This window comes from Ranitomeya imitator, chromosome 3 (assembly GCF_032444005.1).
Source record: "Ranitomeya imitator isolate aRanImi1 chromosome 3, aRanImi1.pri, whole genome shotgun sequence".
Lineage (NCBI taxonomy): Eukaryota > Metazoa > Chordata > Amphibia > Anura > Dendrobatidae > Ranitomeya > Ranitomeya imitator.
In genome coordinates, this window is record NC_091284.1 from 792688754 (window position 1) to 792715130 (window position 26377).

The 26377-nt window shown below is 47.3% G+C and overlaps 1 protein-coding gene across 1 annotated transcript in view; it reads left to right on the forward strand.

Annotated features, from left to right (window-relative positions):
- The window catches only part of CNTN5 (contactin 5), a 2082395-nt gene that overhangs the window by 1985971 nt on the left and 70047 nt on the right, over positions 1 to 26377 (forward strand). Inside the window, exon 22 of the mRNA XM_069759184.1 lies at positions 2585 to 2694. Coding sequence (XP_069615285.1) covers positions 2585 to 2694 — 110 coding nt within the window. The remainder of the gene's footprint in view (positions 1 to 2584; positions 2695 to 26377) is intronic.

Consider the following 26377-nt stretch of genomic DNA (forward strand, 5'->3'; position numbering starts at 1 on the left):
CCTCCACTGAAGACGGACCACATTCCTACGCACACTACCCGGCCCGGCTGTTGGGAGGGACCACACTGTATCCCCCCCTCTTTGCTCTCGGAAGGCCCCGAGGCCATGCCTCTCTATCCAGAAGGATAGATCAACCTCTCGACCCTCTACCATTAGTGATCTTTCCCCCTTCTTTAGAGCCTCCAGGAGACGCCGTTGCAACATGCCGTCCCCAGAGCCCGGAGATGAGGAGGATGCCCTATTTCCCCCAGAGGTGACAGCGGCATAACTCCTGACAGGCGCTGCCACCACCGGGGGGGCAACCGGACCAGTGACCGCATCCACACCAACAGCATCACTATTACCCACCTCCATAACCCCCTCACCCTCTACCAAACCAGCAACCACACCACTAGACAAAGAGTTTTCCTCATCCATACCCACCACCACATTCACTCTTGCTGGACCAGTGACAACAGGGGGTGACATTTTGACCTCCGCATCATCAGGCACAAGGGGCTGATTCTCCTCCACAGAACTGGAGGTGACCTCACCCCTGGTCTTACGTGTGCCCTCCGCGTCATCAGATGATATTTTCCGCTGCTTTACTGTTACCAGGCGCCGCTGATCTTTCGCCACTGTGGGGCGCCGCTGATCCTATATGTCAGCATCTTGTTGACCAGCAGCGCCAACACAGAACAGGACTTTGGGAGGAGGACCGGAACTCCCAGCCCCAGCAACCCCCTCACACTGCCGCCTCTCCTCAACTAAGTGATCAGCGGCAACAGCATTCAAGGGCACCGAGGCTACCGGAGCTGCCCCCGACACTGGGCCGCTCCCCCCTCCCACTGAGGAGCGCACCACAGCATCGTGGCCTGATCGTTTGCCCGCCGCCGGGCCGCCCTCACTGTCCAGCCTCTTGGCTGATGCACCTGCTGCTACATCCCCGCTACTACAAGCAGAGACGGAGCTCTGCGCCTCATTACCGTGCTCTGTAATCTCCCCGCGCCTTTGCACCGGATCCACAGCAGAACCCGGGCTGGGCTGGGCAACGGGGCTTATACAGCGAGCTGACCCTGCAGCCGACTCAGGGGGTACAGGGAGGGGGGCATATACATAGCTTACCGCTTCCTGCAGCTTAGGTTTGATCTTCTTTACCTTTTTCTTCTGGCCCCCAGGTGCCTCCTCTGGTAAATCATCACCAAGATGGAAGTTCTGAAGGCACACTGGGGACTCCAGCAGCTTGATCTCTGCCATTAGCGCCCCTCCCTGGCCGATGTCACTGTCCTCCCCAGAGCCAGCAGAACTGCGACGAGATGTCATCGTCGCCTGTCCAGCAGGGAGCTCGCTGCACGTGGCCTCTGAGTGACTAAGAGGGCTGCCAGGTGGAGCTTTCTGCTGGTCATCCTCCTCCTCATCATCATCATCCACCTGGCACTCAGGCTGCAGCCCCATCTGCCTTTGCTCTCTGTTATCAGCCATTTCCCTGAATCGATCTTCATTAATAAGTTTTTCCTTAAACGGTCCACTTTTTTCTCTTATGAAAGCTTTTCTGACTTCAAGCTCATTGATGTCCTCTTTCAGTCTCCTTACCTCCGCCTGGAGCTGATTCTTCCTCGGTTTGGAGGAACTTGCAGCTTTGTTGCTTGTGCAGCGCAGCTCCTCCCGGAGTCTCATCAGTCTCTTGCTAGCATCTTCATACTCACGGAGGTGGCTCATGACCCGGGAGGCATAGGTGGTCACAGACTCCTGGGGACCCTGCAGCGCCCAACCCTCCTCGGTGAGGTCGGCCTCACCTCCGTGAGCACTCAGCTTTCCTCCAGAAGGGCCGCCATCTTGCATACTAGCAGGCTTCTCCTCCATGGAAGCCTTGCGGCTTCTCTGGGTCTCTGCAGACCTGGGGGGAGTAGGAGCCACATTGCTGCGACTCCTGGTGGAGCGTCTCACCCCCGAATCCTCTGATGTGCAGGCTGGTTGCTGGTTCCTTCTGCCCCCCGCCAGCCTGGTCCGGGAAGCAGAAGCCTGGGACTTGGCTCCCTCACTCATCCCAGGAAACCCACTCCCTCCCTGGGTAAGAGAGAGAGCAGGTCCCCAGGTGGAGAGATGGTGGTTCTCTGGAGCTCAGGAGCACACTGCAGGTTCAGCAGCGACCGCACCCACAATTAGCACAATGAGCAGCAGCTGAGCAGAGCTGCACCCACTATCCTGCTGGTGCAGTCACTGTGTACATACATTACATTACTTATCCTGAGTTACATCCTGTATTATACTCCAGAGCTGCACTCACTATTCTGCTGGTGCAGTCACTGTGTACATACATTACATTACTTATCCTGAGTTACATCCTGCATTATACAGCTTCTGCTGATTAAAAAAATGAAATTTTGTAAGATTTTACCTAAGACCTGAGTAGTCTCGAAAGCTTGCAATTCATTACCATATCAGTTAGCCGTTAAAAGATATCAATCACTGAGGACTCTCAATTCTAAACATTTTTCTAAGATTTTACCTGTGAGAGGACCTTTCTGAGATCAGGGGAGATAATCATTGAATAGAAGACCGTTTAATATAGCTCCATTACATTTATTTTAATTCTTACCTGCAGAACCGAGCACGGCTCCCACAGATGTCAAAGCCACAGGCCTGTCTGCATCCGAAATCCTTGTCGCATGGAAATCCTCCAAAGATAATGTGGGAAGACCTTTGGGATTTGAGGTATTTACTTCCTCTCTAACTTTTACGTATTTGTTATAATCAGATTTGAATGCTGCAAATGTTCTGAAACGCTTCATTTTTGACCATCTTGGGCATTGTTAGCCACCATGGTTAACCCATTGTTCACTGATGCTAATAGAATTTCAACAAAAAGAGTGAATGAGCAGGCATAGTAGGGGCCGATCCTGATATTGAAGGGCCCCTCCTGTATATGTGCACTTACATAGTACACCCAATTATATGCAGGCCAAATATGTGCATTTTATTTACTGGTTTGTGACTGCATCCTAATTAAGGGTATTATGAATATGTACAATTATTTTTTTTTTTGCCTATTATTTTTTTGTAACTTTAGGGAGCAAGATAGTTTCTGCCCTTTACTTAGATAGATAGGTACAGATGTAAAGAGATGTATCTTTATTAACCAGTACAACATTCTTACAAAGAAGAAGAATACTGTTTAGATCTTTAGGTAGAGAAAATTCTCTAATACATTGGATTACTGTTAAAATTCTTCCTTTCATCCTATCGGATTTTATTTTGTGTCCCAGTTTGCATAAAAAGCAAATATTTAATAATTCACATTGACCCCAGACAGATACTGAGAGGTGGGTCCATCTCCCAGTGTTATTGGACAAGGGAGACGAAAACAAGCACTAAAGAGGACAGTGAACTGTAATTGCTTTCGATAGGTGAAAACATCTTCCACAATGGCCCCTATGCAGCCGCACTGCACATACAGACATGTCTGCTCCTGGAGCATATGCATACATTGAGATTTGGAGAACCTAATTCGATTTAAGCAAATTAGAGAGAAGGGAATCAAATCTGCCCAAAATTGTAGAACAGCCTTGCCCCCAAATTCAAAAACACATTTCCAGGGGCAGATGGACAGAACGGATGAGGTTTTTGCCCATGTCAAATCCACCTAAAGTTCTTGATGACACAGACACTTCCATAGGGTTTGGAGCCATAAAAGTTCCAGCACCTCGAGGAACAAGATGATTTTTTTTTCAGGGAAATTCACAAATAAAGTGAAAATGTAGTGCTACTTTTTTGAAATCCATAAAATAAAAGCGATGGCTTAAGTTAACCACAGTAGGAACTTTTCTTACATGGTGGCTCTTCCCTCTGGCACAGTGGTATACTTCATGAAACCACCATCACAACCTGAAGGAGTATTATATTTTTGGCAGGTCTAAGCTATTAATTTAAATCTCTCAACAATCACTTGTGATCAACTAATCGGGAGAACTCAGCAGCAGATGCTCGATTCCCCTAGAGCACTCCCGCAGGTGATATGAAGTATTACATGATACTTTTTATTTTCCCTTTTTCTACAAATGTTGAATTTAATACTGAATGTAAAGCATTTAATGAGTAACCATCTTTGTAGCAGCCACTATTTCAAATATATCAAGCTCCACTATTAATTTACCTTCTATTTTAAAGACCAAAAAGCCGTTTGGGCTCTTTGAATACATGAAAGATTTTCCTTTTGTGCATGACACAACCTCTCCTTTATCACTTTCAGTCTCATACCAACCTGAAAAACACAATATCCAGAGAGATTTTTTTTTTTTTTACTGAACACAATTATCTTCAAACCTTCATTTTAAGTAAAAATCAACATTCAATCATCATTTTATTAAATTAACGTGTTGTCCTTAATGTGTGGATTTAATCAGCGCTGCCTTTTATTTCCCTGGTTTACGATTCTGAAGAGACCGTAATTTTTAAAGGTTATGTTTGAGAGAGACGAAAAAGCAATGAATTCAAAGCCCTCATACATGCATCTATGTAACCTATGTGTAATGGATGTGTATTTATCGTACAAATGTCAAACTGATAAATATATAATGCATTCAACCCTGATAAAAGGGATCGGTGCAGCACCTGTCCAACGGTTTTGAAGCCATATGGGGATTCAGGTTGTCCATTATGGATGGATATGTAGCGGGGGCATCATATCCTTCAAAAAGCAATCCTGCTTTAGGTGAATTGGAGTGGCCATTTCTGTTCAAAAATAAACAAGAAAAAAACCCAAATCCATAATGTTTGGGAATAGTACAACAATATGTGAACCAAAAAAAAAAATTCACAAAAAAAATCAATATGAAAACCACTCCAAAAAAAGTCATTAGAAAAGGAGGAGGGAAGGAGTTTAAATGGTTAAAAAGTATGCTTCATTATTGCAAAAATGACAATCACATTTTTTTAATATGTGGTAGAAAAGACAAACAGAAAACAACCACTGATAGCAATTTGTATGTATAGAAAAATTCTGTATGTATAGGAAATGGACAAATCATGAATCCCTCAACAGTAATATCACAAGTATATTCACAGCATCAATATAAGTTCGACAATAATACTGAGAGGCCATATTAGTCATAGATCAGAAAAAACAGGATTGTTACCAAAAGAGTAAAAGAGAAATCCCCAACGCGCGTTTCGCTTGTATTTCACTTACTTTCTCAGGTCTAACCCTGTTAAAAAGAGCCTGTCACCTCAGAAAAGGCAATTTACCTGCAAACTTTCCATATTTAAGTGTGGAGTAGAAGGGGACAGTAATAATATTTCACCGAAGTCCTACATTGTACCCCTAGGATTCTGGGGCTAAACCTTGTGTTTCCATCTTAAATAAGTCTCTCCTTGTGGAGAGTGACATGCCAGTGTAAGGAGACTTATAGTCCATGCAATGGTCCTCTGGGAAATTAAATATGCAAATTGTCTCTTCAGAGAGGAAGAGGACTAGAAGTCTAGTGTCATCTGTTCGAAGTAGCAATCCTGAACTTCACCCTTGATCCTTTAACAGGCCTTGCCATATGACTTAGGATAAAAGCCAAACCAGAATTTCAATTTGCATTCCCGTGTTTTGGAGTGTTACCCTTCCTCACTGGCTGGATGAGAAATCTCTGACTAGGGTCTAAGGGGTAACGTCTCTCTTTGTGTAGAGTGACATGCCAGTGTAAAGAGACTAATAGGCCATGCTATGCTCCTCTGGGAAATTAGACATGCAATTTTTTTTTCTACCATGTCACTCTCCACAATTGCGATGAGCAAATCATTTTATATTTGAATTCTTCGGCTTTGTTGAATTTTTCCAGAAATCTCACTACTTCAAAAAGGTAGGGAAGAGAGACCACCCACAAGAAAAAATATATTGTATCCCCCCTTGCATCTGGAGATGGAATCCAGCTCTGTCCACCACTCCACCACTCTTGCACCCAACTGTACTCTACTGGGATCTTCTGATCTCCAATGACCCTGGGGTGTACTGACCACCACTGGTATGAGAGGTATGATAATCCGCTTAATAAACTAGGATGTTCCTGGGCATTACGATGAGTCCTGCTCAGCCGCACAAACTGACATTAGCCCAATGTCTGCTGCTTCAACATTATGTGAAATGTTAGTGGGCAATATTTTTTTTTTGCGAAGTGATTCTCAAAGTGTTCAAATTCACATGGAACCACAAATTGTAGGAAATTCGACTAAAAGTCAATCCTTCGAAAATCGATCTGCTCATCTCTACTCCACAATAAATCTCAACTCTAGGACTTAGAAGACATTTTTCGATTCAGACAGCGCAGTCTTTCCATGTCACATCCTGTCCCTTTGGATCTCTTACCTCCGCATGACATGGTGAAGATTCGCACTTTTAGAACTAGTAGCGGCTTTATTTGCTTTTCATGCTTATTAATGACTTTTGTCCTCCCGCACTTCAGAGACTGGTATTAACATTCAGGAATATGTTGTAAACTGATGTTTCTGAAAGCTTCACCTCCTCACGGCGCACCCATGAGTCTCATGAAAGAGCACCTACGGCAACTTAATTAAAGCTGTTGTCGGTGCCCGCAGAGAGACAGTTACTAATGTCGCGCCACAATTATAGGTAACTCTGGGTGGTGCAGAATTGAAGACGGAGGCTGCAGAGATTCCGACATTTCTATGTCTTTGCCGCATATGGAATATAACATTTTGCACACTGTTTTTATTTATGCTTCATTAGTAGAAATTTGCAGTTTAATTGCCGCAGCTGTGTAATGGACACATTGCAAGTTTAATTAGTCATTCTACAACCCAAGTACTTGGAAAACAAATCAGCCCTGCTTACTGATCCGCACATAAAAGGACAATTACCCCATGTGCACAGCAATATGACACCCTCTAAAAGGGCCATACATCCCCTGTACGCTGCCTGCCATGCATGTTTCCGACCTATGTGTTGGAGCAGTTCCCCCTTAGAACCATTACGCTACATTCAGAATACCTTTTTTTTCCCCGAGTACTGGCCATGGGAAAAACTGACCAATGTTACTCAGTAGGGCTCTTCAGATGCCCGTTGTTTTATATGGGATGAATGTTTCGTATTTTGGATGAGACTCACCTATTAAAAGCCTGTTCGCCAATGAGTGAGCAAAATAAATCAGATCCTGTACAGCTCAATGACTAGCCTCCGATTTTTGCAGATGCATTGCTATTCTTAACTTAGGAAACTGTATTTTCTTTTGTGAATTTTATTCATAGCTGATATTTAAAAGCGATTCGGATGACAACACAGATTAAAAAATGTCTATTTTTTTCTAGATGAAAATTTGACATTTTTTTTAATTTGCTTGTGTTAGTTTAGCCTTAGGGCTTGTGCACCTGACAGTATATTCGGTCCAAGTGCGAACCAACAAAAAATCGGATTGCACTCGGACCAATATTATTTTATGGGGTCGTGCACATGTCCGATTTTTTCCTTGGAGCAAGTCTTTCAAGGTAAAATATCGCAACATGCCCGAGTGTGATCCAACATTTGTGGAAACTAACGACCTGCAATGAAATGGCATCGGACTGGCACAATGGAGAAGATGGAGAGATTTTGTTCTCCATCTTTTCATCTGTGAGAATCGGATCACACTATGATCACACTCTGATCAAACTCTAATAAGAATGGTATTAGCAATTCTCGATTGAAAGAAACTACAGTCTTGTGTAGGGTTGAGCGAAACGGATCGTTCATTTTTAAAAGTCGCCGACTTTTGGCAAAGTCGGGTTTCATGAAACCCGATCCGACCCTTGTGTGGGGTCGGCCATGCGGTACGCGACTTTCGCGCCAAAGTCGCGTTTCAATGACGCGAAAAGCGCCATTTCTCAGCCAATGAAGGTGGACGCAGAGTGTGGGCAGCGTGATGACATAGGTCCTGGTCCCCACCATCTTAGAGAAGGGCATTGCAGTGATTGGCTTGCTGTCTGCGGCGTCACAAGGGCTATAAAGGGGCATTCCCGCCGACCGCCATCTTACTGCTGCTGATCTGAGCTTAGGGAGAGGTTGCTGCCGCTTCGTCAGAAGCAGGGATAGCGTTAGGCAGGGTCCATTAACCACCAAACCGCTTGTGCTGTAGCGATTTCCACTGTCCAACACCACCTTTTGTTTGCAGGGACAGTGGAAGCTACATTTTTTTTTTCCCTCAGCGCTGTAGCTCATTGGGCTGCCCTAGAAGGCTCCCTGATAGCTGCATTGCTGTGTGTACGCCGCTGTGCAAATCAACTGCTTTTTTCAAAGCACAAATCCTCTTGTTCCTTCCTTTCTGCACAGCTATCTTGTTTGTTTGTCCACACTTTTTATTTAATTTGTGCATCAGTCCACTCCTTATTGCTGCCTGCCATACCTGGCTGAGATTACTGCAGGGAGATAGTAATTGTAGGACAGTCCCTGTTTTTTTTTTTTTGTGGGAGATTAAGATTGGCATTTCTGCTAGAGTGCCATCCCTGTGTGTGCCATCTCTCTCACATAGTGGGCCATAGAAAGCCTTTTCATTTTTCTGTTTTTTTTTTGTGGGGTTTATAAATTCTCCCTGATAAAAAAAAAATACAGTGGGAGATTAATATTGGCCTTTAGGCTTCTGTGCCAGTCCTGAGTGTGCCATCTCTCTCTCAAATAGTGGGCCATAGAAAGCCTATTAATTTTTTTTTATTGGGTTTCTAAATACTCCCAGAAAAAATAAAAAAAAATCAGTGGGAGATTAATATTGCCCTTTCTGCTTGTGTGCCACTCCTGACTCCTGGGTGTGCCATCTCTCTCTCTCAACTAGTGGGCCATAGAAAGCCTATATTTTTTTTTATTGTGTTTCTAAATTCTCCCTGAAAAAATCAAAAAGAAATCAGTGGGAGATTAATATTGCCCTTTCTGCTTGTGTGCCACTCCTGACTCCTGGGTGTGCCATCTCTCTCTTTCAAATAGTGGGCACTGGGCCATAGAAAGCCTATTTTTTTTTATTGTGTTTCTAAATTCTCCCTAAAAAAATCAAAAAGAAATCAGTGGGAGATTAATATTGCCCTTTCTGCTTGTGTGCCACTCCTGACTCCTGGGTGTGCCATCTCTCTCTTTCAAATAGTGGGCACTGGGCCATAGAAAGCCTATTTTTTTTTTATTGTGTTTCTAAATTCTCCCTAAAAAAATCAAAAAGAAATCAGTGGGAGATTAATATTGCCCTTTCTGCTTGTGTGCCAGTCTTGACTCCTGGGTGTGCCATCTCTCTCTCTCAAATAGTGGGCACTGGGCCATAGAAAGCCTATTTTTTTTTTTTATTGTGTTTCTAAATTCTCCCTGAAAAAATCAAAAAGAAATCAGTGGGAGATTAATATTGCCCTTTCTGCTTGTGTGCCACTCCTGACTCCTGGGTGTGCCATCTCTCTCTCTCAAATAGTGGGCCATAGAAAGCCTATTTTTTTTTATTGTGTTTCTAAATTCTCCCTGAAAAAATCAAAAAGAAATCAGTGGGAGATTAATATTGCCCTTTCTCCTTGTGTGCCAGTCTTGACTCCTGGGTGTGCCATCCCTCTCTCTCAAATAGTGGGCACTGGGCCATAGAAAGGCTATTTTTTTTATTTGGTTTCTAAATTCTCCCTGAAAAAATCATTTTATTTTATTTGGTTTCTAAATTGTTCCTGAAAAAATCATTTTATTTTATTTTGTTTCTAAAGTCTCCCTGAAAAAAAAAAATCAGTGGGAGATTAATATTGCCCTTTCTGCTTGTGTGCCAGTCTTGACTCCTGGGTGTGCCATCTCTCTCTCTCAAATAGTGGGCACTGGGCCATAGAAAGGCTATTTTTTTTTATTTGGTTTCTAAATTATCCCTGAAAAAATCATTTTATTTTATTTGGTTTCTAAATTCTTCCTGAAAAAATCATTTTATTTTATTTTGTTTCTAAAGTCTCCCTGAAAAAAAAAAAAAATCAGTGGGAGATTAATATTGCCCTTTCTGCTTGTGTGCCAGTCTTGACTCCTGGGTGTGCCATCTCTCTCTCTCAAATAGTGGGCCATAGAAAGCCTATTTTTTTTTTATTTGGTTTCTAAATTCTCCCTGAACAAATCAAAAAAAAAAGTGGGAGATCAATATTGACATTTCTGCTTGAGTGACAGTCCTGCGTGTGTGGCATCTCTCTCATTTGGTGCCACCGAAAACAGAGTGTGTAACATTGTGCCTGATTTTCCTTGCGGTCTCACCCACCTGTAAAGGGATATCTAAATTATACTGAAGTTATAGCTCACCGTGTAAGTTGTTTGACAGCAACAAATACCGTTACTTTGGTTACGTTTTTAAAACAATGAGGAAGTCTGGTGGAAGAGGTCGTGGCCGTGGGCGTTCATTGTCAGCTGGTAATGATGGTAGTGGTAGTGGAGCACCTTGTGGTCGTGGGAAAAAAAATATTGCACCTAAGTCTGGAGCTGTGGAGCCAGGTTCGTCGTCTGGCTACAGAAGGCCTCGAACGCTCCCTTTTCTGGGAGTAGGAAAACCACTTTTAAAGCCGGAGCAGCAAGAGCAAGTTTTGGCTTACCATGCTGACTCAGCCTCTAGCTCTTTTGCCTCCTCTCGTGAAACTGGTAAATGTAGAAGCAGCGCGTCGTTAGTGGATGTTCACGGTCAGGGACAAGTCGCTTCCTTGTCCTCTTCAGCAAAAACAACAACAGAGAAGGATGCAGCAGATGACACAACGGGTTACTCCATGGAGCTCTTTACACATACCGTCCCTGGCTTAGAAAGGGAAGCAGTTAACAGTCCATGCCCATTACAAGTTGAATCTGACATGGAGTGCACTGATGCACAGCCACAGCTAGACTACTATGCTGGTCCTTTGACTCAGACCACAACATTGCCCTCGCAGGGTAGTGATCCAGAATCAGACCCTGATGAGACTATGTTGCCCCGTCACGAACACTCTACCACCGACTTACACGGTGACACAGACGAAGTTGCGCACGAGCTAGAAGAGGAGGTTATAGATGACCCAGTTGTTGACCCCGATTGGCAGCCATTGGGGGAACAGGGTGCAAGCGGCAGTAGTTCTGAAGCGGAGGAGGAGGGGCCGCAGCAGGCATCAACATCGCAACAGGTTCCATCTGCCGGGCCCGTAGATGGGACAAAACGCGTGGCAAAGCACAAAACTGTTGGAGGACAGCGCGTCCATCCGGTTAAAGCTCAGTCTGCAATGCCTGAAAAGGGATCCGAGGCTCAAAAGAGTGCAGTCTGGCATTTTTTTAATCAACATCCAATTGATCCGCACAAAGTCATCTGTCAAAAATGTTCAACTACCTTAAGCAGAGGTCAGAATCTGAAAAGTCTGAATACAAGTTGCATGCATAGACATTTAACCACCATGCATTTGCAAGCCTGGACTAACTACCAAACGTCCCTTAAGTTTGTAGCACCCTCGGCCAATGAAGCTACTCACCAACGCTACATACCTGCCGTCACTGTAAGGCCACCATTTTCCGCACCACCTGCAGTATCTGTGCAGGTTTCGTTGCCAGGCCAAAGCAGTCAGGGTCAGGGAATCACCAGTTTCGTAGTAGGAAACACTGCATCTAGGGCACAGGCGGAAACAATACCGTCTCCAACCGTCTCTCAGTCTGCCATGTCCACCGGCACACCCGTTAGTTCCACAATCTCCAGCTCTCCAGTCCAGCTCACCCTGCATGAGACTCTTGTTAGAAAAAGGAAGTACTTATCCTCGCATCCGCGTACACAGGGTTTGAACGCCCACATAGCTAGACTAATCTCGTTAGAGATGATGCCCTACCGGTTAGTTGAAAGTGAAGCTTTCAAAGCCCTGATGGACTACGCTGTACCACGCTACGAGCTACCCAGTCGACACTTCTTTTCGAGAAAAGCCATCCCAGCCCTCCACCAGCATGTTAAAGAGCGCATCGTCCATGCACTCAGGCAATCTGTGAGTACAAAGGTGCACCAGACAACAGATGCATGGACCAGTAGGCATGGCCAGGGACGTTACGTGTCCATCATGGCACACTGGGTGAATGTGGTGGATGCAGGGTCCACAGGGGACAGCAATTTCAGGACAGTTCTGTCTAGCCCATGGTCTAGGAAACAGTTGGCTGTAGGCGTTCGCACCCCCTCCTCCTCGTCCTCCTGCAGAAGCGAGAGCTCGTCCACAGATCGCAGTCGCCCAATCACTCCATCCGCAGCTGCCACTGTTGCACACCAGTTGTCCCATTATGGGGCAGCTACTGGCAAGCGTCAGCAGGCTGTATTGGCTATGAAGTGTTTGGGCGACAACAGACACACCGCGGAAGTTCTGTCCGAGTTCTTGCAGAAAGAAACGCAGTCGTGGCTGGGCACAGTAGATCTTGAGGCAGGCAAGGTAGTGAGTGATAACGGAAGGAATTTCATGGCTGCCATCTCCCTTTCCCAACTGAAACACATTCCTTGCCTGGCACACACCTTAAACCTGGTGGTGCAGTGCTTCCTGAAAACTTATCCGGGGTTATCCGACCTGCTCCTCAAAGTTCGCGGACTTTGCTCACATATCCGCCGTTCGCCCGTACACTCCAGCCGTATGCAGACCTATCAGTGGTCTTTGAACCTTCCCCAGCATCGCCTAATCATAGACGTTGCAACAAGGTGGAACTCAACACTGCACATGCTTCAGAGACTGTGCGAACAGAGGCGGGCTGTAATGTTTTTGTGGGAGGATACGCATACACGGGCAGGCAGTAGGATGGCAGACATGGAGTTGTCAGGTGTGCAGTGGTCGAAGATACAAGACATGTGTCAAGTCCTTCAGTGTTTTGAGGAATGCACACGGCTGGTTAGTGCAGACAACGCCATAATAAGCATGAGCATCCCCCTAATGCGTCTGCTGATGCAAAGTTTGACGCACATAAAAAATCAGGCGTCTGCAGCAGAGGAAGAGGAAAGCCTTGATGACAGTCAGCCATTGTCTGGTCAGGGCAGTGTACAGGACGAGGTAGCGGGCGAAGAGGAGGAGGACGAGGAGGATGATGGGGATGAGTATATTTTTAATGAGGAAGCTTTTCCGGGGCCGCTGGAAATTGGTGGCGTGGCAAGGCCGGGTTCTGGTTTTTTGAGGGACACAAGTGACGTAGATTTGCCTGAAACTGCCCCTCAACCAAGCACAACCGCTGATTTGACAACTGGAAGTTTGGCCCACATGGCGGATTATGCCTTACGTATCCTCAAAAGGGACACACGCATTACTAAAATGATGAACGATGACGATTACTGGTTGGCCTGCCTCTTTGATCCTCGCTATAAAGGCAAATTGCAAAATATTATGCCACATGAGAACTTGGAACTAATATTAGCAACCAAACAATCAACTCTTGTTGACCGTTTGCTTCAGGCATTGCCAGCACACAGCGCCTGTGATCGTTCTCACACGAGCAGCAGGGGGCAGCAGAACAGAAGTGTTAGAGGTGCAGAAATCCGAAGTGGTGTTGGACAGAGGGGTTTTCTGACCAGGTTGTGGAGTGATTTTGCTATGACCGCAGACAGGACAGGTACTGCTGCATCAATTCAAAGTGACAGGAGACAACATTTGTCCAGTATGGTTACTAACTATTTTTCATCACTTATCGATGTTCTACCTCAACCGTCATTCCCATTTGATTACTGGGCATCCAAATTAGACACCTGGCCAGAATTGGCAGAATATGCATTGCAGGAGCTTGCTTGCCCGGCAGCTAGTGTCCTATCAGAAAGAGTATTCAGTGCTGCAGGTTCAATATAAACCGAAAAAAGGACAACGTCAGACACACTGTTGTAACATGAGGGGCCCTGGGCATGTACCGCCGGCCACAAGAGAGTTCACCCACCCCCAGCTCAAACATTGCTCTACCGCTTGCACAATTATCTCTCACAGTTACACCTATGTTTAGTCTATGCGCTGACATCCGTAAATTACTGCCACTGACAATACCATTGTGTTGACATGTATGATGGTATTTAACATAGTCAGGGGCAGTGTCCTATATTTACCCAAGTAAATACTTTGTGCAAAATTACTAGGTCTGAAACTACGCAGAGGAGCCCAACCCTGTACCTAATGATTGCACCCTTTTGGTTTTTCTTTTTGTTGTAATGTGAGACATTAATATGTATTGATTTTTTGGGACTACTAACTGGCAGACACTCATTACAATCGGCCGCCGCTGACAACACCAATGGTGCCCACTGCCTGTGTACCCCTCCAAGAGAATTCAAAGTGCCTACAGCCCAATTTTATTATGTTAGGCCTTCGAAGCCTGTCTGCGGTCCCTCCTTCCACTAGGCCTCCACTGACCAGTCTACTGCTGCCCGTGTACCCCTGGAACCAATGTTAAAGTGCCTACAGCCCTAATTTATTATGTTAGGCCTTCAAAGCCTGTCTGCGGTCCCTCCTTCCACTAGGCCTCCACTGACCAGTCTACTGCTGCCCGTGTACCCCTGGAACCAATGTTAAAGTGCCTACAGCCCTAATTTATTATGTTAGGCCTTCAAAGCCTGTCTGCGGTCCCTCCTTCCACTAGGCCTCCACTGACCAGTCTACTGCTGCCCGTGTACCCCTGGAACCAATGTTAAAGTGCCTACAGCCCTAATTTATTATGTTAGGCCTTCGAAGCCTGTCTGCGGTCCCTCCTTCCACTAGGCCTCCACTGACCAGTCTACTGCTGCCCGTGTACCCCTGGAACCAATGTTAAAGTGCCTACAGCCCTAATTTATTATGTTAGGCCTTCGAAGCCTGTCTGCGGTCCCTCCTTCCACTAGGCCTCCACTGACCAGTCTACTGCTGCCCGTGTACCCCTGGAACCAATGGTAAAGTGCCTACAGCCCTAATTTATTATGTTAGGCCTTCGAAGCCTGTCTGCGGTCCCTCCTTCCACTAGGCCTCCACTGACCAGTCTACTGTGCCTACAGCCCTAATTTGTTATGTTAGGCCTTCGAAGCCTGTCTGCGGTCCTTCCTTCCACTAGGCCTCCACTGACCAGTCTACTGCTGCCTGTGTACCCCTGGAACCAATGTTAAAGTGCCCACAGCCCTAATTTATTATGTTAGGCCTTCAAAGCCTGTCTGCGGTCTCTCCTTCCACTAGGCCTCCACTGACCAGTCTACTGCTGCCCGTGTACCCCTGGAACCAATGTTAAAGTGCCTACAGCCCTAATTTATTATGTTAGGCCTTCGAAGCCTGTCTGCGGTCCCTCCTTCCACTAGGCCTCCACTGACCAGTCTACTGCTGTCCGTGTACCCCTGGAACCAATGTTAAAGTGCCTACAGCCCTAATTTATTATGTTAGGCCTTCGAAGCCTGTCTGCGGTCCCTCCTTCCACTAGGCCTCCACTGACCAGTCTACTGCTGCCCGTGTACCCCTGGAACCAATGTTAAAGTGCCTACAGCCCTAATTTATTATGCTAGGCCTTCGAAGCCTGTCTGCGGTCCCTCCTTCCACTAGGCCTCCACTGACCAGTCTACTGCTGCCCGTGTACCCCTGGAACCAATGTTAAAGTGCCTACAGCCCTAATTTATTATGTTAGGCCTTCGAAGCCTGTCTGCGGTCCCTCCTTCCACTAGGCCTCCACTGACCAGTCTACTGCTGCCCGTGTACCCCTGGAACCAATGTTAAAGTGCCTACAGCCCTAATTTATTATGTTAGGCCTTCGAAGCCTGTCTGTGGTCCCTCCTTCCACTAGGCCTCCACTGACCAGTCTACTGCTGCCCGTGTACCCCTGGAACCAATGTTAAAGTGCCTACAGCCCTAATTTATTATGTTAGGCCTTCGAAGCCTGTCTGCGGTCCCTCCTTCCTCTAGGCCTCCACTGACCAGTCTACTGCTGCCCGTGTATCCCTGGAACCAATGTTAAAGTGCCCACAGCCCTAATTTATTATGTTAGGCCTTCGAAGCCTGTCTGCGGTCCCTCCTTCCACTAGGCCTCCACTGACCAGTCTACTGCTGCCCGTGTACCCCTGGAACCAATGTTAAAGTGCCTACAGCCCTAATTTATTATGTCAGGCCTTCGAAGCCTGTCTGCGGTCCCTCCTTCCACTAGGCCTCCACTGACCAGTCTACTGCTGCCCATGTATCCCTGGAACCAATGTTAAAGTGCCCACAGCCCTAATTTATTATGTTAGGCCTTCGAAGCCTGTCTGCGGTCCCTCCTTCCACTAGGCCTCCACTGACCAGTCTTCTGCTGCCCGTGTACCCCTGGAACCAATGTTAAAGTCCCTACAGCCCTAATTTATTATGTTAGGCCTTCGAAGCCTGTCTGCGGTCCCTCCTTCCACTAGGCCTCCACTGACCAGTCTACTGCTGCCCGTGTATCCCTGGAACCAATGTTAAAGTGCCCACAGCCCTAATTTATTATGTTAGGCCTTCGAAGCCTGTCTGCGGTCCCTCCTTCCACTAGGCCTCCACTGACCAGTCTACTGCTGCCCGTGTATCCTTGGAACCAATGTTAAAGTGCCCACAGCCCTAATTTATTATGTTAGGCCTTCGAAGCCTGTCTGCGGTCCCTCCTTCCACTAGGCCTCCACTGACCAGTCTACTGCTGCCCGTGTACCCCTGGAACCAATGTTAAAGTGCCTACAGCCCTAATTTATTATGCTAGGCCTTCGAAGCCTGTCTGCGGTCCCTCCTTCCACTAGGCCTCCACTGACCAGTCTACTGCTGCCCGTGTACCCCTGGAACCAATGTTAAAGTGCCTACAGCCCTAATTTATTATGTTAGGCCTTCGAAGCCTGTCTGCGGTCCCTCCTTCCACTAGGCCTCCACTGACCAGTCTACTGCTGCCCGTGTACCTCTGGAACCAATGTTAAAGTGCCTACAGCCCTAATTTATTATGTTAGGCCTTCGAAGCCTGTCTGTGGTCCCTCCTTCCACTAGGCCTCCACTGACCAGTCTACTGCTGCCCGTGTACCCCTTGAACCAATGTTAAAGTGCCTACAGCCCTAATTTATTATGTTAGGCCTTCGAAGCCTGTCTGCGGTCCCTCCTTCCACTAGGCCTCCACTGACCAGTCTACTGCTGCCCGTGTATCCCTGGAACCAATGTTAAAGTGCCCACAGCCCTAATTTATTATGTTAGGCCTTCGAAGCCTGTCTGCGGTCCCTCCTTCCACTAGGCCTCCACTGACCAGTCTACTGCTGCCCGTGTACCCCTGGAACCAATGTTAAAGTGCCTACAGCCCTAATTTATTATGTTAGGCCTTCGAAGCCTGTCTGCGGTCCCTCCTTCCACTAGGCCTCCACTGACCAGTCTACTGCTGCCCGTGTATCCCTGGAACCAATGTTAAAGTGCCCACAGCCCTAATTTATTATGTTAGGCCTTCGAAGCCTGTCTGCGGTCCCTCCTTCCACTAGGCCTCCACTGACCAGTCTTCTGCTGCCCGTGTACTCCTGGAACCAATGTTAAAGTCCCTACAGCCCTAATTTATTATGTTAGGCCTTCGAAGCCTGTCTGCGGTCCCTCCTTCCACTAGGCCTCCACTGACCAGTCTACTGCTGCCCGTGTACCCCTGGAACCAATGTTAAAGTGCCTACAGCCCTAATTTATTATGTTAGGCCTTCGAAGCCTGTCTGCGGTCCCTCCTTCCACTAGGCCTCCACTGACCAGTCTACTGCTGCCCGTGTACCCCTGGAACCAATGTTAAAGTGCCTACAGCACTAATTTATTATGTTAGGCCTTCGAAGCCTGTCTGTGGTCCCTCCTTCCACTAGGCCTCCACTGACCAGTCTACTGCTGCCCGTGTACCCCTGGAACCAATGTTAAAGTGCCTACAGCCCTAATTTATTGTTAGGCCTTCGAAGCCTGTCTGCGGTCCCTCCTTCCACTAGGCCTCCACTGACCAGTCTACTGCTGCCCGTGTATCCCTGGAACCAATGTTAAAGTGCCCACAGCCCTAATTTATTATGTTAGGCCTTCGAAGCCTGTCTGCGGTCCCTCCTTCCACTAGGCCTCCACTGACCAGTCTACTGCTGCCCGTGTACCCCTGGAACCAATGTTAAAGTGCCTACAGCCCTAATTTATTATGTTAGGCCTTCGAAGCCTGTCTGCGGTCCCTCCTTCCACTAGGCCTCCACTGACCAGTCTATTGCTGCCCGTGTATCCCTGGAACCAAGGTTAAAGTGCCCACAGCCCTAATTTATTATGTTAGGCCTTCGAAGCCTGTCTGCGGTCCCTCCTTCCACTAGGCCTCCACTGACCAGTCTTCTGCTGCCCGTGTACCCCTGGAACCAATGTTAAAGTCCCTACAGCCCTAATTTATTATGTTAGGCCTTCGAAGCCTGTCTGCGGTCCCTCCTTCCACTAGGCCTCCACTGACCAGTCTACTGCTGCCCGTGTATCCCTGGAACCAATGTTAAAGTGCCCACAGCCCTAATTTATTATGTTAGGCCTTCGAAGCCTGTCTGCGGTCCCTCCTTCCACTAGGCCTCCACTGACCAGTCTACTGCTGCCCGTGTACCCCTGGAACCAATGTTAAAGTGCCTACAGCCCTAATTTATTATGTTAGGCCTTCGAAGCCTGTCTGCGGTCCCTCCTTCCACTAGGCCTCCACTGACCAGTCTACTGCTGCCCGTGTATCCTTGGAACCAATGTTAAAGTGCCCACAGCCCTAATTTATTATGTTAGGCCTTCGAAGCCTGTCTGCGGTCCCTCCTTCCACTAGGCCTCCACTGACCAGTCTTCTGCTGCCCGTGTACCCCTGGAACCAATGTTAAAGTGCCTACAGCCCTAATTTATTATGCTAGGCCTTCGAAGCCTGTCTGCGGTCCCTCCTTCCACTAGGCCTCCACTGACCAGTCTACTGCTGCCCGTGTACCCCTGGAACCAATGTTAAAGTGCCTACAGCCCTAATTTATTATGTTAGGCCTTCGAAGCCTGTCTGCGGTCCCTCCTTCCACTAGGCCTCCACTGACCAGTCTACTGCTGCCCGTGTACCCCTGGAACCAATGTTAAAGTGCCTACAGCCCTAATTTATTATGTTAGGCCTTCGAAGCCTGTCTGCGGTCCCTCCTTCCACTAGGCCTCCACTGACCAGTCTACTGCTGCCCGTGTATCCCTGGAACCAATGTTAAAGTGCCCACAGCCCTAATTTATTATGTTAGGCCTTCGAAGCCTGTCTGCGGTCCCTCCTTCCACTAGGCCTCCACTGACCAGTCTTCTGCTGCCCGTGTACCCCTGGAACCAATGTTAAAGTCCCTACAGCCCTAATTTATTATGTTAGGCCTTCGAAGCCTGTCTGCGGTCCCTCCTTCCACTAGGCCTCCACTGACCAGTCTACTGCTGCCCGTGTACCCCTGGAACCAATGTTAAAGTGCCTACAGCCCTAATTTATTATGTTAGGCCTTCGAAGCCTGTCTGCGGTCCCTCCTTCCACTAGGCCTCCACTGACCAGTCTACTGCTGCCCGTGTACCCCTGGAACCAATGTTAAAGTGCCTACAGCCCTAATTTATTATGTTAGGCCTTCGAAGCCTGTCTGCGGTCCCTCCTTCCACTAGGCCTCCACTGACCAGTCTACTGCTGCCCGTGTATCCCTGGAACCAATGTTAAAGTGCCCACAGCCCTAATTTATTATGTTAGGCCTTCGAAGCCTGTCTGCGGTCCCTCCTTCCACTAGGCCTCCACTGACCAGTCTTCTGCTGCCCGTGTACCCCTGGAACCAATGTTAAAGTCCCTACAGCCCTAATTTATTATGTTAGGCCTTCGAAGCCTGTCTGCGGTCCCTCCTTCCACTAGGCCTCCACTGACCAGTCTACTGCTGCCCATGTATCCCTGGAACCAATGTTAAAGTGCCCACAGCCCTAATTTATTATGTTAGGCCTTCAAAGCCTGTCTGCGGTCCCTCCTTCCACTAGGCCTCCACTGACCAGTCTACTGCTGCCCGTGTACCCCTGGAACCAATGTTAAAGTGCCTACAGCCCTAATTTATTATGTTAGGCCTTCGAAGCCTGTCTGCGGTCCCTCCTTCCACTAGGCCTCCACTGACCAGTCTACTGCTGCCCGTGTATCCTTGGAACCAATGTTAAAGTGCCCACAGCCCTAATTTATTATGTTAGGCCTTCAAAGCCTGTCTGCGGTCCCTCCTTCCACTAGGCCTCCACTGACCAGTCTACTGCTGCCCGTGTACCCCTGGAACCAATGTTAAAGTGCCCACAGCCCTAATTTATTATGTTAGGCCTCCGAAGCCTGTCTGCGGTCCCTCCTTCCACTAGGCCTCCACTGACCAGTCTACTGCTGCCTGTGTACCCATGGAACCAATGTTAAAGTGCTTACAGCCCTAATTTATTATGTTAGGCCTTCGAAGCCTGTCTGCGGTCCCTCCTTCCACTAGGCCTCCACTGACCAGTCTACTGCTGCCCGTGTATCCCTGGAACCAATGTTAAAGTGCCCACAGCCCTAATTTATTATGTTAGGCCTTCGAAGCCTGTCTGCGGTCCCTCCTTCCACTAGGCCTCCACTGACCAGTCTTCTGCTGCCCGTGTACCCCTGGAACCAATGTTAAAGTGCCCACAGCCCTAATTTATTATGTTAGGCCTTCGAAGCCTGTCTGCGGTCCCTCCTTCCACTAGGCCTCCACTGACCAGTCTACTGCTGCCCGTGTATCCCTGGAACCAATGTTAAAGTGCCCACAGCCCTAATTTATTATGTTAGGCCTTCGAAGCCTGTCTGCGGTCCCTCCTTCCACTAGGCCTCCACTGACCAGTCTACTGCTGCCCGTGTATCCCTGGAACCAATGTTAAAGTGCCCACAGCCCTAATTTATTATGTTAGGCCTTCGAAGCCTGTCTGCGGTCCTTCCTTCCAATAGTTCTCCACTTACCAGACCAATGCTGGCCGTGTACCCCTGGAACACAGCTGAAAGTGCATGGAGCCTCCTTTTTTTCTTTGTTTTATATTTAGAAAGCCCAGATAAACTACGCTGTACCACGGTTCAAGCTACCCAGTCGACATTTCTTTTGCGAGAAAAGCCATCCCAGCCCTCCACCAGCATGAAAAAGTCTGTATTGTCATAGCACTCAGGCAATCAAACAGTAGAAAGGTGCACCTGACAAGAGACGCATGGACCAGTAGGCATGTCCACAAAAAGTTACGTGTCCATTACGGCGCACTGGGTTAATGTGTTGGATGCATGGTCCACAGGGGACAGCCTACAAAGTCTGTCTGCAGTCCATAATTCAAATTGTCCTCCGCTGACCACACCACTGCTGCACGTGTACCCCTGGAATCAATTTTAAAGTGCCTACAACCTAATTTTGTTATGTTAGGCCTACTACGCCTGTCTGCGGTCCCTCTTTCCAATACTCGTCCACTGACCACACCACTGCTGCCCGTGGACCCCTGGAACCTATTTTTAATTGCATAGAGCATCCTTTTTTTAATAGTAGGCGTACAAAGTCTGTCTGCGGTCCACTATTGAAATTGTCCTCCACTGCCCAGAGCAATGCTGCCTGTGTACCCCTGTAACCTTTTTTAAACTGCAGTGAGCCACATTTTTGGTTTAAGGCCTACTACCTGTGTCTGTCTGCGCCACTCAATACAGCTGTCCTCTGAAAAAAGCAGAGCGTCAATAGTCTTGTTTTCAGCCTCTAGGAATTTTAAAACTGCATTGGGGCTACTACTTTGGTAGGGCCTACTAACGGTGTCTGCCGCCCCAAGGTGTGCCCCAGGTTTCCTCTCCATTGCTTCGATCTTCCTACTCTCGTTTAGTAGTTGTTGCAAACTACACTGCATTAGGCCTACAAATTGGGTATGGGGTGTAGAGAGACGGTGTGTTACACTCCAAGGTGTTCCCCAGGTTTCGTCCACATCGCTTCGATCTTCCTACTCTCATTTAGTAGCTGTTGCAAACTACACTGCATTTGGCCTACAAATTGGGTATGGGGTGTAGAGAGACGGTGTGTTACACTCCAAGGTGTTCCCCAGGTTTCGTCCACATTGCTTCGATCTTCCTACTCTCGTTTAGTAGTTGTTGCAAACTACACTGCATTAGGCCTACAAATTGGGTATGGGGTGTAGAGAGACGGTGTGTTACACTCCAAGGTGTTTCCCAGGTTTCCTCGCCATTGCTTCGGTCTTCCGACTCTCGTTTAGTAGTTGTTGCAAACTACACTGCATTAGGCCTACAAATTGGGTATGGGGTGTAGAGAGACGGTGTGTTACACTCCAAGGTGTTCCCCAGGTTTCGTCCACATTGCTTCGATCTTCCTACTCTCGTTTAGTAGTTGTTGCAAACTACACTGCATTTGGCCTACAAATTGGGTATGGGGTGTAGAGAGACGGTGTGTTACACTCCAAGGTGTTCCCCAGGTTTCGTCCACATTGCTTCGATCTTCCTACTCTCGTTTAGTAGTTGTTGCAAACTACACTGCATTAGGCCTACAAATTGGGTATGGGGTGTAGAGAGACGGTGTGTTACACTCCAAGGTGTTCCCCAGGTTTTGTCCACATTGCTTCGGTCTTCCGACTCTCGTTTAGTAGTTGTTGCAAACTACACTGCATTAGGCCTACAAATTGGGTATGGGGTGTAGAGAGACGGTGTGTTACACTCCAAGGTGTTCCCCAGGTGTCGTCCACATTGCTTCGATCTTCCTACTCTCGTTTAGTAGTTGTTGAAAATTACACTGCATTAGGCCTACAAGTTGGGTCTGGGTTGTAGAGACGGTGTCCTCCGCTCCAAGGTGTTCTCCAGGTTGCCTCTCCATTGCTTCAATCTTCATGCTCGTGTTAAGTAGTTGTTGAAACAACACTACATTATGCCTACAAGTTGGGTCTGGGTCATAGAGACGGTGTCTTCCGCTCCAAGGTGTTCTCCAGGTTGCCTCTCCATAGCTTCGATCTTCTAGCTCTCGTTAAGTAGTTGTTGAAACAACACTGCATTAGGCCTACAAGTTGGGTCTGGGTTGTAGAGACGGTGTCTTTCGCTCCAAGGTGTTCACCAGGTTGCCTTTCCTGAGCTTCTATCTTCAGGCTCTTGTTAAATAGTTGTTAAATGGAACAACTGCATTTGGCGAACTAGTTGGTTTGGGGCCTACTAACAGTGTCTGCCGCTCCTTGCTGTTCTCCTGGTTTCCTGTCCTGAAATTCCATTTTCAGGCTCTCGTTAAGTAGTTGTTAATGTTAGACTGCATTTGGCCTACTAGTTGGGTTGGGGCCTACTATCGGTGTCTGCCACTCCTTGCTGTTCTCCTCCACTGAACAAAGCTGTGCCGCCTGTTTACTACTGTTGCCAATTTTGAACTGCATTTCGACTACTTACTGATTTGGGCCTACTCTCTGTGTCAGCCTCTCATTCCAGTTGTCCTCCACTGCAATGCCCCCTGGTTAGTCCTGTGTTACCAATTTTGAACTGCATTTAGCCCACTTTATTCTTTGGGCCTATATCTGTGTTTCCTCCTCATCCTGCCCATTGCCCAGCCAGTGATAGATGAGTCTGCTGGTACATTGACCCATAACGCAACATTCCCCGTGCACACTACACAGCAAGATTGTGACCCTGCTGAAAGTCAGGTTCCTCTTCCCGCATACCATACCACCTTACACGGGAACAAAGAGGAAAGTGCAGATGAAAGTGCAGGTTCCTTCATCAGGTGGGGGGAGGAATACTAGTTGGCGACGTCACTGGCACAGGGCCTCTCATAGTACGCAAAAGTGTTGCTGCCGGTGGGAGGCGCCCCCGCCGTACAAACACACCGCTGTACTTTGAGGGGCCCTGTGCCAGTGCCAATGCCAACGAGTGGGCCCCCCCTGCTTGCTCAGGATCACAGCACTTGCAAAGTTGAAATACTTACCTCTCCCTGCTCCACTGCCGTGACGTGGTCCAGATTTACTGGGCCCACTAATTACTTGAACCAGCCCTACCCCCCACAACTTTAGCCAAATGACCCCCAATTTCAAATGCCTTCCAAATATTATAAGCTAAATTACGATTGACAAGCTTCTGTAACAAGAATGGATGTTTTTGCCATTAAAATGGGCAGTGTAGGTGTTTTCCTGGCCTCCACTCACTGCCGACTATGCTCCCCCATTGACTTGCATTGGGTTTCGTGTTTCGGTCGATACCCGACTTTTCGCGATAATCGGCCGATTCCACTCGACTCGACTTTTAAGATAGTCGGGTTTCGCGAAACACGGCTCGACTCTAAAAAGGTCAAGGTCGCTCAACCCTAGTCTTGTGTCCCTAGCCTAGGTCATGTGACTGATTAGATTAAGGTCATACAGAGGTACAGTGGGAGCCTATTTACTGGATTCTGAGCCCTATTACTTCACAAAGAGTTTTTAAAGTAATTTTTTTAATTGTTTTTTCTTGCATTTTTTTGTTGTGTTTTTGGCATGCTAGATTTGTCTCTTATGCATGATGCTGATAAACTTTAGTGCAAAAAAAAAGTCTATTCTACACAATCAGGTTTTGGCACAAAAAACGCAGCCAAACCTGATACCTGCAATTTTGCAGCATTTTTTCACCACCCATTCATGTTAATTGGGGAAAAATGCTGAAAAAAAATATGAAAGAGGTTGTTGGGAGTCGCGTTCCCGCTGCTGCACAGAGGGAATCTCGAGCCACGTCTGCTGCAGTCTCCCGTTCTGCTTCAGCCGCAGTGGAGCCTGCTCAGCGGAGACGTCGGTCCTAGCATCTCACTCAGCCTGATACTGTGCAAAGGGTTACTGCTGCCTTTCCAGGTTCTGGTTTTGTAGCCAGCACTGGTCAGCGGTGTGCAGGCCTTTCTGGGACCAAGTCCTGCTTTGCACACACTGAGCATGCCCACGGGAGGACCTCTCATTGGAGGTCGGGGATCACACTCTCAGGCCCTGTAGCAGCTTCTAATGGACCACTTGGAAGGTCCTTGTCTGCTACAGCTTTAAAAGGTTCGCATGGCTGCACGGCCATGCGCTAGTATCAAACCAAAGTCTATGAACTCAGCGCCAGTGTGGTCATGTCTGGATGGGGTTAGGGTTTGGCTGAAATAAGCCCCTAGAATACCGGCACCTCCGGTGAGGAGTTTGTATGTGTGTATTCAGGGCCTTGACTGAAACAAGCTGCTAAAATACCGGCTCCTCCGGTGAGGAGTTGTTTGCCTGTTTCTCTGACTGCATGACCACAGGTTTGCTCTGTTTGGTAGCTGTGTACCTCTGTGAGGTTAAAAAAAGCACAGCATCTTGTTTCTATCGAATCTGTGGAGTTAACAGAGTTCGCTTATACCACTATATAGCACCACCAATTGCCAGCAGCAGTTTACTCTCCTGCACGGTGGACCCCGGGTTGCAAATGCACCTATTAATACATATATATACTCGGTGCATTCCGCCAACCCTAACAGAAGTGATGTGCTCCATTGTGCAAAGAACCATCAAAAGCACAAAATACTGATGACAAAAAAACCAATGTGTGTGTATGAGATTTCTGAAATCTCATAGACTTTGCTGGTACTGTTAAACGCAGCTGAAAATAAGCATAAAAAAACTCATTAAAAATGCTGAAAAAATGCCAAGTGTGAACTTACCCTAAAGCTCTCTGCGAGAACTAATCCTCAAATAATCCTATAGAAGACACTTAAGAGGTTTTTTTAACTGATATAAGTAAGGTTAGATTGTCATAAATTATTAACATTTTTTAATTATTTATTCTTAATTCTTTCTGTTTCGTGGCTGAGGAGTCCTGTGGTTCTACTCACACAAGGCAGGTAGGAGGAGAGAAGGGGTATGCAGCTGCATGTTCTCATTTAATGATTCAGGGAAACAGCATAAGGCAGAAAAGGCCCATTTTACTGGCCAAATTTGGATGGTTAATGAGTGGTGATCTACATAATACAGGTCGTTCAAGGCTTATTCACTGGGAATTTACATGGACCGGCGAAAACTGATGGGAACAGAATGATCATTAGTACAGTCTGATACGATACGGTTGAAGAACTGCTGAAACCCAGTAGTCCGAGAGCACGAGCAGGACACTGTAATGCTGTAGATAGTGTCCTCAGAGGTAATAACTTGAAATAGTAGGAGAATTCTGTTGGAACAGTCTTGGGGACATCGAACAGGGAGCTGGAAACCAGAACTTGGTACAAGCCTAGACAAAATACTCAAGCAATGACTTTGAGTTCCATGAGTTGTGAAGTAGGCCCAAGATGGCTACCTCAGCCTCCTTTTTTAAATGAGTTGTCCTCTAGTTGCGCAGCCCCTTCTTATAGGTGAATATTAGTGATGAGGAAGTATGCTCGTTACTCAAGTTTCTCCGAGCATGCTGGGGTGGTCTCTGAGTATTTTGGCGTGCTCGGAGATTTAGTTTGTGTTGACACAGCTGCATGATTTGCAGCTACTAGACAGCTCGAATACATGTGGGGATTGCCTGTTTGTTAGTATTTAAGGTGTCTAGCAGCCGCAAATCATGCAGCTGCGTCAA